At 39.8% G+C, this 12,727-nt stretch overlaps 1 protein-coding gene across 2 annotated transcripts; it reads right to left on the bottom strand.

The window, feature by feature from the left end:
- Positions 1–1,359: 1,359 nt before the first annotated feature.
- Positions 1,360–12,662, bottom strand: SSR1 (signal sequence receptor subunit 1). Of its 2 annotated transcripts, none has more exons than XM_088521714.1 (8): positions 12,496–12,662; positions 10,397–10,515; positions 8,735–8,822; positions 8,295–8,557; positions 7,605–7,681; positions 5,944–6,022; positions 4,940–5,046; positions 1,360–2,956 (listed from the first exon to the last, which is right to left on the bottom strand). In XM_088521714.1, the coding sequence occupies exons 1-7, from the start codon at positions 12,578–12,580 to the stop codon at positions 4,945–4,947; spliced, it is 813 nt and encodes a 270-aa protein (XP_088377840.1). In that variant the 5' UTR covers positions 12,581–12,662; the 3' UTR covers positions 1,360–2,956; positions 4,940–4,944. The 2 variants fall into 2 exon arrangements, with proteins under 2 accessions (XP_088377840.1, XP_088377839.1); XM_088521713.1 differs by having other exon boundaries at positions 1,360–2,954; positions 4,953–5,046; positions 12,496–12,661.
- Between the last annotated feature and the right edge of the window lie 65 nt (positions 12,663–12,727).

Below are 12,727 nucleotides of genomic sequence, written 5' to 3'. Positions count from 1 at the left end.
AAAGGGACCACAGCAACAGGCAGGACTGCTAACTTGTTCCATCTTTACATGAATTAAACTACCAACTTCTGAACTAATAATGACACCCAGTAACATACCTCTGATACTAAACTACCTGTATGGGCAGTCCTTAAAAAAAAAAAAATGTAAAAACAGCAAATAAAGTGAATGTTATATAAAGTAAATGTTATATGACCAACAGCATAAAACAGTCATATTTTCCCCACTTGGAAAATCCAGATGTAAACTGACTTATAAAATAGAAAGAATGCAAGAGATGCTAAAGTTCAATTGCTACTACACACTAGAGTGTTATTGCTAAAATTCCAGCCAAAGCAAACTAAGATGAAGCAAGGAATTTAGAACCATTACTTCATTTATCCTGAGAAGTACTGGACTGATAGTCAAAGAGTTCCTATAAACTAACAACTTCTGAGAAAGTTCCTAATAACCATTCAATGTATATGTAAAGTTGTATGACCTGAAAGACATCATCTTATTACTAATGTACTTTTCAATTGCTAGTTCCTATGCAAATCTGCTAAACTGTCTTCTCTCTTCCTTCATGCTTAGAACTTCAGTAACTGGATCTTAACCACTGAATGGAGAGGAAAAGCAAGCAGATACCTTCAAATACTGTTATTTTTAATTATTACTTATACAGTGATTCAGTCCTGCATTCAACTTCTTCACTGGAGTTCTGGTCAGCATCTTTTAAAAGGACCAACTAGCTCTAGAAGCTAAAAATCAACATGAGCTAAACTTTCATACATTTGAGGGAATTAAATTGGGTATTCCACAATATTCTAGATTACCACCTGTTCTAATACTTTGCCTTTTCTTGTAGTGTACCGCTGAATCTACAGAAGCTTTCATTATTACCAGCTGAAGGAAGAATACCTTCCCCCAAGTCTCCTGATTTCAGGTAGGAAGAGGTTTCAAAAACTGATTTTGGGCAGGCCACACAACTCAAGAAAGGGCAGATACCCTTCTACATTAGATGTTCAGTAGAACAATAGGTATACTTTAATACAGCAAAACTTTTAATAAATTTTGATGAATCAGTGTGAGCTGGAACAACAAATTTACCAGAGTCAGTCAAATCACATCATTTGAGGCAAAGTTGTTCCATGAAATTTGTGTTAGTCACCTGTATTGAAACAACCATCCAACAGTTTGCCAAGTCCTATGTATGATGATCCAACAATCTTAATGCTATTATACTGTTCTGCCTGAGCTAGCTATGTTATCAGCACATTAAACAATGCATCACTGAGGTTGCTCTTCCCATTCTTATATTCCATCCTAAGTGAGTAAACAACATCTTTATGTTTTCTTTATAGGAATCTGTATAGTAAAAAGAATGGCAGTACAGGTAGCTTCAGACCTTAAGACACTGCTTCAAACACAGTATGGGGACATGATTTGCAGGTATTGCTCAACTCTTGTTGGCTCAGATGCTCAGTCCCTGCAGAACAAGTATAGATCAACAAAAGCATTTTCACACAGGGGAGATCAGGAAAGGGAAGAAAAAGAAGTCTCAAATCAATGAGTTTTCTAAACTGAACAAGCCTTAAGATAGGCTCCAGACCTTTACACATAGGAAAACATGCATATGAAATGTAAACATTTCAGTCCTGTTCAAGTGCCTGAATGGCAGCAGATTGGGTCTTTGCAAAATTTGCTTTTGCTATCCAAGTTACCTTCCCAAATGCAAAGGAGCAAGATCATCACCTCAGATCTTGGTAATCATATATGTAGTGCCTGCCACCAGAGAAGCCCATTTGGATTATGCATAGCTTTTCTGCTTAGTGCTGAACACACATTTAATAACAATTACATCTGTGTTACTAATGGGAAAGACAGGATGATAAAAACTCAGCCTGGACTGATGCAAGGGCAAGTCTGAGGTAAAAGAAAAGTGACCAAGAAACTACTTATTTACCCTTTACAGTTTGATTACTTGAAGCCAACAACTTTTCAAATTGTTTCAAGTGTGCACAGTAAATCCAAAGTCCTTCCCCATGTAAAGCTTTGTAAGAAAAGTCCATATGTCTTGATACAGATGACATTCTCATTTGAGAACCAAGAACTTATTGAAGAGTTGGTTGTAGCATATTAAGTAATTTTTGAGCAAACATTCCAGATACCACTATAGTCAGAATACCTAAGGTGCTGGCATGACTCAATAATTAATCAGTTAACAAGTTGGGTAAAAAAATTTATGTAGTAATACCAATTCAGCACAAAAATTCCATGCTTCACAAGTTCTGCTGCTGTATAACAGTCCTCCTAACACTTATGGAGATAAATTCAGATTGAGTTCACTGCATGCCCAGATCAAAACAGCAGCAAAATGTCTACTGCTACAAGCAGCTATACCCAATTGTGCCTTTAGAATGCTAATTATGCACAAATCTAGATAATCAGTGCTTTAAACACTGAAGTATGACCGCACATACAAACTTCAGTATGTGTGCTGCAGAGAAAGTTCTGGAGAGAAAGACGCATACAGACAGTACACAAGACAGATGAAGTCACTACACATTCAGATTGGGGTAAACAGGAGGGGAAAATCCCTCAGAGACAGCATACATGAGAAGCATTACAAAGAACTCTAAAGGCACATTTCAGGTAGTATGATTTTGTTAAGACCAACTGCTTACACACACAGGCACAAATCTTAATGGCTACCTCCCCTCCCCCAACAATTATTAACAAAAAAGAAGTGCATTTTCAGTAATATTAACACCATTCAGTTAATCTGTTCAGTCCAAAAGTATAGCAGTATTTCCTTATGGTGGCATGGACTCTCTGCACTACTCCAATCCAAAAAATCCAAACAGGCAGGATTAGTAAAGGTTGAACTGTTGCACAATTTAACATTTACTCATCGGATCCCACCGATCTTTTCTGTGCCCTCTTGCGGGGCAACCGCCTTGGTGAAGCTTTATCTGTATTAAAAAAAAAAAAAAAAAACAGAGAATCAAAAGCTACATCAAATTAAATGTTATATGATAAAGCTGTACTTTTCTCCCTCCCACATACAGACCAAACTGTGACATCACCACACAGAAGACCGTTTCAGCAACTGGCTAATCCTTTGCTACTATTGTTACCTTCTGTTTAGAATTCCAAAGGAAAAAGTGCTCTTACTCTTCAAGAAGTAACTTCAGAAGTAACTGAGCCTGTTTAACTTGCCAGTTACTATAGCAAAACCCCACACCATATTCTGCTGATGCTGCAAGCTCTGCTGCTTATAAGTTTCACACTTAGGCATTACTAAACTTACAAAAAATTATTTTAGTCGCTACCTTTTTGAGTAATAAGTGCAACAAGCAACCACCACACTGTTACAAATATCAAAATATGAAGAATTTTTGACAATTGAAGAGTCAAAGAACCTGAAGCTCTTGAAGGCCATGTATTTCAAATGATACTAGTACAGATTTCTAATGAAAACTAACCTAGAATTAAATGAAAATAGTTAAGGAAAAGCTGTAAATCTTCAGTTTTCCTAGATTACAAGTACTGAAATTTGAGGTGAGAAGATAAAGTTAAAATGTTACCAGGATTTTAACTCACTTTAAATTCAGCTTATTCTACAGAGAAATTTAGCATTCAGAGTGCTTCACTCAGTTCCTCTTGCTAGACTAAATTTTATGAGACTGTCACATAAAAAACAGAGTATCCAGGAGAAAGCTTATAGTCTCAGAAATGAAAAGTCCTTACTTCTAGTGTAATATAAATAATAGTTAACAAAGGAAAAAGGCATTGAACATGTGAAATTGTCAGCTCTCTTGGCAGTCTGATATCAGAACTAGGGCCCCCTAGATTTCTACATGAATAAAGGTCACTAAGAACATTCTTATTCCATCAAAACAGGAGTCTTTCAAAATTTAAGTAGTTCCTGCAAATTGTTTTCAAAGTACTACTTTTATCTAGGCTGCAAGACAGTGTCTTGGTGGTAGAAGTTCATCTAGGATAAGGAGATCTGGGTAACTATGAGACTCCAAGTTCAGTCTGTTTTTATGCTTGATTGAAAGATATGCTTAGCCATTGGTCACACTTAGCCCTCCAGGTTCATCATTAACTGCAGCATGAGATTGCAGCAGGGTGATGTGGAAGACAAAATGCACATCTGTATTTCAGGTAAATGGTTCTAGCCACTGTTAGAGCAGACCAGAGTATTTCACAAATGTGTAACAGCTAAGCTATTCTACTGCAATATAACTAGAAATGATTAGTTTTATTTATATGGGCATATATGAGTATTATATATATGCATATATAAGCACACGTGCAGATGTCTGTCTAATTAGCTACTGTTCATGCCACATCATCAGTTACTGCATGCAGGAAGCCTGAGTTCTATGCTTAGTTACCACAGACACACATCAGTAATTTCCACTCTTTAAAGCACCAGTTTGTCTCACCTCTTCTACTTTGCACTGAAGCCATGGGAAAGCAAAACAGAAGAAAGAGCAAGAGAAGTTAGAAATATCCACACACAGAGCTGTTTAAGAAGGTCAAATACTCGGTAGAATTTGGGTTTTGACTTGTGAAAGACATCATGGATCCAAGTCTTAAGGTAGTTTCAAGACAGGGTCACACACTTCTAATGCTTAAAGGTTCAGCCAATAGGCCAGCTTTCAAACATCTTGCAAATACTTTGAGATGATGTTCTCCCCTACCATTTAAGCCTTTTGTGATACAGATTTTATACAGCTGAAAGCCTACAGAAAAAGATCACTGTGCTAGCCATTATTGCATCAAGTGTATCAACCAAAGTCTGCTACATACAAGAATGAGCAGTTAACATAGTAAGCCTATTAAGCATAGTACTTTAGACAACTTTATTCCCCAGATCTATCCTGTCCTGAGAATTTAGCATGAGCTACTTAACTGTAACAGGTTTATTATGCTCCAGTTTCAGAAGGTAGGTTACTTACTGATTTGATTTAAAGTTTCTTGAGGAATCCAACTCATATCAACATCATTCTGATTTGATGTTCCCATCTCTACTTTCTGTACTGGTCTCTTCCTCTGAAAAGAGAAGAACAGAACATACTGTCTTCCACAGTTTCAAGCTATCTTTCTAGCTTAGCTCTAGCTATCTTTACACATTACCTAACATTAACACCTACTTATAATTATACTACTTATAATTGCTTGCAATACTAATTACAGACAAGATGTCAAGAATTTATGCATCCCTGGGCAAGCTCATTATGCCTGTTGTGAGGGCAGAAAAGGAGGGAGCCATTTTGTTGTCCTTTATCAGATTAGCACAATGTTTGTGTTTGAGTTTCAGCCTGCAAAATGGAGCTTATAGCACAAGTTACTTCATACTTCTTCCCAAGGGAAACACCATGTAAGCTCAGCTACAAAGACACTATTTCAGCCCATTTTCCCATGCAGATAAAATTCAAATTTCTTCATGACCTATACCTGCTAGAACAGTTACCCTAACAAACCCTTAACTGTTACAATATTACAGAGGAATCCAGAAGGCCCCAAATCTAATACTGTTAAGCACTGAAAGTACTAGACAGATTTTTTTTTTCCCTAAGCTTGATCTAGTTTAACAAAGCAGATACATAATAAAGACTATACCATAAAAAAGTCTACCCTGTATCAAATCAGTGGCTGAATATCCAGTATTTGGAAAACATGTCAAAATCTTCAATTCAACTGCTTTAGTACAATGGTAAAAAACACACCCAGAGAGCATTAGGCAAGCAGTCCAAATGTCTTAAAAATGGTCACTAGCTTTTCCAGGGATTTTCAAGGTCTCAGTCCTGTTAAAGTAAAATTTCTGAAGTTTTGCCTGTTCTATCCCAGGCTAGAAGTGATTTACAGGATTGTCTTCATACTTCAATACAGGAAGTTATTGTTATGTTATGAAGTAGACAGGAGGAAAAGATACCACACACTACCCACCTTCCTGGATTCTAACAACTGATGTAGGCCAACAATGACAAGTAGACCAAGTCCAGCAAGGAACATATACATGAAGATTCTTTAAGAAAAAAATTAAGAAAACATTAATCTTAAGCATTTACAAGTTTACAAACAGGCAGAGCAAGTAAGCCTTGCTTTGGCCACATGCCTGCTTCATCTTTCCCAAGCCATATGCAGATCTCCACACATGGGTAAGGGAGAGACATGATCTAATGAACCTGAAACTAGTAAATGTTAAGTACTTCTCCTTTTAAGAAACTGTAATCTCAAATTTAATTTCTAGTGCCATATACACTCAAACTCTATAAACTGATAATTATTGAAATTTATTGCCTGTTCAGACACTTTGGCAACACCATATTTCAAGGTGTTGGGTCACAGATGAGTATTTTTGTGTGTGCTTTCAAATCCATTACATACTTTTAGTATGCTAATACAAGCTAGTACTGCCAGGATATACATATTTTTGGCAACAAGCTTTTTGAAAAGCCTTGCCTTAAGGAATCTAGTTCTGTATTCCACAGTTAGAATTCCTTAAGACAAACAAAAAAGCATTAATTTCATTGACAAAAATTCCATCTGAAATACCTGATGATAATTAGCAGTACATGCACATAAATTCAATCTAAAATTTTAGGAGCAGGCAGAACTTCTGTTAGGCAAAGAAGCTACTACAACATTTTCATTCAGATTTATTAGAGAAACTATGGACTTAACTGCAGCAGAGACTTAACTGAACATCCCTGTTTCATGGGAAGTGCCCATTCACAGGATATTAATTCAGTCTGGTCCTAACTGATGAATTTGAATTCTTACAAGAGCTCCTTTATCACCAGGACAACACACATACAGATTATCAGTTGCTTTCAGTGATGCTTATTGCAAATATGAATTCATGCAGCAGTTATTTCCTTTGGTTGCCCTTTTAAAAATGGAAGTTTGCTCTGAGTGCAAACCACCTATAGCAGGAAAATTCAAATATTCATTGTCTTCAAAGGAAAAATTTCAGAAATACTTAACTCATAAGGTTCTCTTAAAAACCCAATTCAATATTGCAATATTTAAAAATATATTATCACAACACATGCTTGCAATACAGAAGGTCTGCCATATTAACTACATCTTTAAGACAGATTTTCATTCATGAAAGAAATCTGCTTCCCATAGAGAAAGTACAATAAGGAATGAGTGTAAATTCCCCTATCAAACTGAAGTGGAATCTTTCAGTTTAGATTATTCTGGCTTACACAAGAGTGCTCCAGAAGCATGTTATTCCAGCCCAATACTTTTTTAATTAGAGGGGGGAGAAAAACCCCCACAAACAAAAGCTTGACAGTTTTTTATTAATGTATATATTTATGTAGCATTATGAGCTATTCCAGGCTTGGCAAAACATCTGCATGAACTGTTAACACAGTATTAATCCTGAAGATTTCTAACACTGACACAGAACTTGATACTGAAAAGCTCTTTTCCTTTAAGCTAACGTTTTGAGTGTATACAAAGTCCAGTGCCATCAGCAGGACCCAGATTACATCTAGCATCCAATAAAATGAAGATACAAGAGCAATCCTCACCGACCCCATCAATAATTGCTTCTACCAGTGTATCAACTAATTTTCAGTCTCCAGTCTACTTACGTTTCTCCATCCAGCCCATCTTCTTTCTCAATAATTGTAACCGTTTGATTGAAGACAGCATCTTGGAACACATTGCCCTATAACAAAGTTTCCACATTTTCAATCAATTTCTTGAACAAATTTTTGTACAAGGGAAGCCTTGATATCAACCAAAAAGGGGAGATTTTCTGTAGATTAAGTTATTATATGCCAAAGAATTATATGCCTTATTAGCTCGATCAAAACACTCTGAACACAACAGAAGTCTTATACTTCAGCCCACACTAAAACAAAAAGGAATCCCATATTTTAATCCCCATTTATGCTTCTGGAAAAATTCTTCTCCCAGCTACAAGTGCTAGTCCCATATTTGGGAATGGATTCAGGAGCACTGAGTTTGTTAAAACCCAGTTGAAAGGTACAGTGAAATTTACATTATCCCAGTGAAGCTTTAAGTGTCTACAGCCACTTCTACATAATTCTGAGGCAATCTAGCTTCCGCTGTTAATGTAACTTAAAGTCTAACATACACAGCACTTGTCCACATATATAGAGGAGTGCTGTGAAACACAATTGTGCTACTTTGTGTTTGCATTTATTGTTTTGCTAAAAAATCCAAAGGCATTCACTGAAGAGGCATTAACTTGACTAAGTAATTCCCTCCTGACATTGCCATCAACCAAGAATGAAGAATGACAACATGAGTCTTACATTTACATCTTTGTAGTTCAGGTTGATAACTAGTCCAAAAGGACGACCACCCATAGGCTCAGCTGGGATGAAAGAGTACTCAAATGTGGCTTGTCTCTGTGGTGGAACTACTGTATTCAGTGGGAGAGCTGTGAAGTTCTGGATATAAAACTGATAGTCTTGAGGGTAACGGAAAGAAGCATCAAGCGACTCAACAATAAAATCCTCTGTGCCCTTATTGGTGAAGCCTACCAGAAACTTTACGATGTTGTTTGCTGGAAAGTCTAGAACACAAAAATATTCAACTGTTAGAAGCTTCATACATCACATCTAGCCCTTGGTTTTAAACACCAAATACTTGGAAAAGATAAGGTATTTGGGAGCTTCATTGTTCTCATGCACATATTGATATATTTTAAGCAGCACTAAGGAAGCTGATGGCAGACTGGCACAGGACTCACCTTCACCCTTCACAAATAAGATGGTTGTATCAGCACTAGGTGAGGCTTTAGGTTCGCCTGACAAGTCTTCTTCCTCTTTTTCTTCTGTCTAGGACAAGAGATTTTTTTTTAAATAGCCTATAAACAGTGATGCAAAGACCATGCTTGTTTTATAAGAAACCTGCATAACAAGTATCAGTGTGAGAAAAAGTACTGACAGTAAGCATTAGCATCAATTTCTGCTGTTGCAAATTTAGAATATAGAATCTGTGCTCCCTTTAGATTTAACACCTTTTTCAGCATTTATACTTCTGTTACGATTTCACAGGGACTGATCTCTGCTGAAAGCTCAACTGAAAGGCTTGCAAACAGAAAACCACAATAAAATTCATTTTTTGGAGTGGAAGGAAAAGGGAAGAACCTAAATATTAAGCACTTATATCTAAATATTTTTACTTAAAATAAGCATTTTAAAGTAGTAAACAGCCATGAGGCAACTAAGTTATTTCCACTGTGCAGGGAGAAATATTTACAGCAGCTTTTTATTCACTGGGCAAATACAACCATTAAGGGCCTATTTTCCACATGGGAGATGGTGGCTGTCTTCACCATGAGTAAATGCATGTCTGACCCCATTTTGAACAGCTTCCTAAAAACGCTGCTTGCAAATTGGCTAGATCATTTGATTTCCTGCTTGCTAAAACCACCGCTTGTAACAGTGTATACCCAACTGTATAAGCTGTACAGGCGCCATGGGCCAGGGAAGCAACAAACCACAACCGATCCTGGCATTTTAAAGTCTAGCTGCTATGCAAAACTGTACCTTGTGTTTCAGTGACAGATACAATGAACTGCCCAAAAGTAACCCCCTTGTACTTCCTGTCTAACACTATGCATTAAAAACAAATTACATTTATTAAGTTCTAGCAGTACTGAATACCTAACATATCTTCTAATACTTGGAAGATCCAGTCAACCATAAGTTCAACTTCACATCAGTAACCAAACATCAGTCTAATTAGCTTACAAGAACAGTTTACTAGTTCTTTATTTTTTATCATGCATGGCTTAAATTCTGTTTTCTCCTCCTAGTCATGCCCTAAACTTCATTATCATAAAATACTTTATTTGTTCAGCCTGAAGAAAGGGACCCAAAAGAGCAATACAACCACATGTTCAACAAGCATACCCTGCAATAAGTCACAGACTCTGAATATAGTCAGGTGAAAGCAGACTGGAAAACATGTTTTTCAGCATTATGGAAGAACTTCACTAATAAATCCAAGACAGATTTATACTACAAAGATTGTTTCCTCTTGCACACTGATACAAAAGTAGCCACTGTGAAGCAGCCCTCTACCCCAAGGCTGTTCTCAATTTACTGAGATGCATCTAGAAGAGAACTGCTAAGAGCTTCTGTGAGACTTAGTTACCCCACTTGGTGCTCTTTTCTGGACTGCAGTTTGTCATTGGAAGCCTAGTTGTCCCCATGCAGTCCTTGCATTGCTGATTCAGAAAGAAAAGAAAGATTGTTTTGAAACTTCACATGGAACATAAGTTTAACTGGAAACTTTGAAAAAGATTGAGATACCAGCAATATATACCTACATACATCTAAGCTATCTAACTTGAAGCACTTTTGCTCCAGTTCACACTTCTGAAGTAACATTCATGCACAATTACCAAGTCTGTAGGCTCATCTTCCTCAACTTCTGCTTCATCATCTTCATCTTCAACTACAGTATCTTCCACAGCTTCCTCATCTTCTGTAGCATCTTGAGCTGCAACAAGTAAACCAGCACCTACCAAAACAAAATGTGAAAAGAAGCAATGTTTTTTTTCATGCCTACCTGTCCAACAGAAAGTTAACATTGTAGTACGATTTTCAAGCTACTAGGCTTAAGAATTGCCTAAAAGTTAATTGAATGCAACATTTCAAAGATTCAGTTGCAGAAAGCTCACATTCAACTGACTGTTGATCTGTTTGAATCCTTTTCCTAACTCCTATACATGACAGTAGGTTTAAAAACAAAATTTAGTATCTGGATAAAAGTTCAACATTCACACAGCAAATCTTAAATTGCCAGAAAATGAAAAAAATATTTTGAATTTGTCAACATTCAACAAATCAGCAAGTTTTCTTTAGTACAAATGTCTCACTCGGATTTACTCTTCTATTCAGATGTTCAACAAAACTGGACATTACAAATCTGCATCTTGAGCAAGACTCCAGAGACGTGCGGTCAGATCATTCATTGCTTCTCTGCTTTTATGGGTCAGATACAATTAAAACAAATAGTGGCTGCTGTATGAAGTTTCACCTGTTTGTAGTTTAGAGCACATGCAAGCCAGGCTGAGAAATTTTACAGTATACACAGGGCTACAAATTGATGAAGCTAATCTTTTCCAAAACTGAAAGCAGCAGAAATGAATAAAAGCTGGATTTATACAAACATCAAAAATATACAACTGCTACATGTACCAATTTTAAACAAACAACTAAGCTTTCACACAGGCTAAAAATTCTTAAGCAGGACAAATACATTGTGAAAATTCTAGCTATTATCAGGTTTAGCTAAATTAAAAATGAATAAACCAAGCACAATACCCTTCTGAAGCATCTTCAGAAAGTACTCTCAAAGAACTTTGCTCATATATATGCAAAACTTAAACCTAGTCCTAACTGCAGTGACTTTTTTTGGAATTTTTTTTAAATTAAATAACCTACAAATAGCCCATTTTAAATTAAAATCCTTACACCTGAATGGACTGCTAGTATGTTACACGCTAGCTTCACAAGCAGCAGCCCAATCTCGTAGATGGCTAAACTACAATCCTTCCAGTGGATGTCAGAAGGGCTGCTGATGTGGCAAGAGTGGGAAAGAGCTTCTCCCACCACACAGCGTGCATGCAGCTCGCTGGCAAGGCTTCCAATCTTCAATCTTTCCATGCTTAATGGAGGCACCTTCGAGATGGTGAACCCAGATAAAGCTACAGTGCAAACAGAGATTAGCCTTGCACTGACTGAAGGGCACTTAAGAGGGGCCAGGGCACAAGGCAGAGATGACGGCCAGCAGCCGGTCAATCTGCTGGCAACTCACTGTAGAGCCCAGAGACATATCAGAGCAGGGGAGCAAAGACAAAACTGTTGCTGCTCTGGTTACTAGCTTAGAGTTTCCGTTTGGTTTTTGGAAGGGAGAAGGGGAGGACACGCACACAGCCGAGCCCGTGTGCTCCTGAGGCCCAGTCTGACACCAGCCCCGCGGGCGGCAGCAGGGCCCTGCCCGACACCGCCAAGCGCCCTTTCTTCCACCCGACGGGCCAGAGCCGTCACCGCCGCAGGGCCTCGCACCTCAACACCCCCTCGAGCGTGGCCGCCGCCCCGGGGGAATATAGCGAGGCCCCGCTCAGAGCCGGGGCGGCCAGCGCAGCCCTTGCCCCCTAAGGGCACGAATAGCTCCCGGGGAGCGGAGCGCCCAGCGGCGGCCGCAGGAGGGGAGCGCGGGCAGCCCCGCGGCACGCGTGCGGGGAGCGCGGGAGGCCGTGCCCGGCGCTGCCCGCGCAGGGCCGCGATCAACGAGCGGCGCCCGCCCGCCCGCCCCACTCCTTTCGCGGGGCGCGAGCGCGGCTCCGGGCCCCCCGGCGCCCCGACAGCGAGGGGGGCGGCCCCGGGCCGGGCCCGCTGAGCGCACGCGGAGCGACCGTTACCGCCCCCACTCCCGCCTAGGACCGCGGCAGCAACGGCCGCTCGCTCGCCTCCCCCCGCGCGCCCCGCTCCGCACCTGGCCCGCGGCGGGCGCCGCCCAGCAGCAGCGCGGCGGGAAAGAGCAGCAGCGCGAGCACGAGCAGCTGCGACGGGCGCCCCATGGCAGCAAGGACGCGGCACCCTGCGCAGCCCCGCGCCCGCGGCTCGCGGCTGCCTAAATGGCGGCGCCCTCCATCCGGGCACGCGGCCGCGCCCCGCCCCCGCCCCGGCCCGGGAGGACGTGGCTCCGCCGGGCAGGGGCGGGCAGG

The sequence above is a fragment of the Tinamus guttatus genome, unplaced genomic scaffold, assembly GCF_059628265.1.
Source record: "Tinamus guttatus ecotype Peru unplaced genomic scaffold, ASM5962826v1 Tinamus_guttatus_pri_ptg000131l, whole genome shotgun sequence".
NCBI classification, from domain to species: Eukaryota; Metazoa; Chordata; class Aves; order Tinamiformes; family Tinamidae; genus Tinamus; species Tinamus guttatus.
The sequence above is the reverse complement of the archived record's forward strand: the minus strand, read 5'-3'. Positions and strand labels throughout refer to the sequence as shown.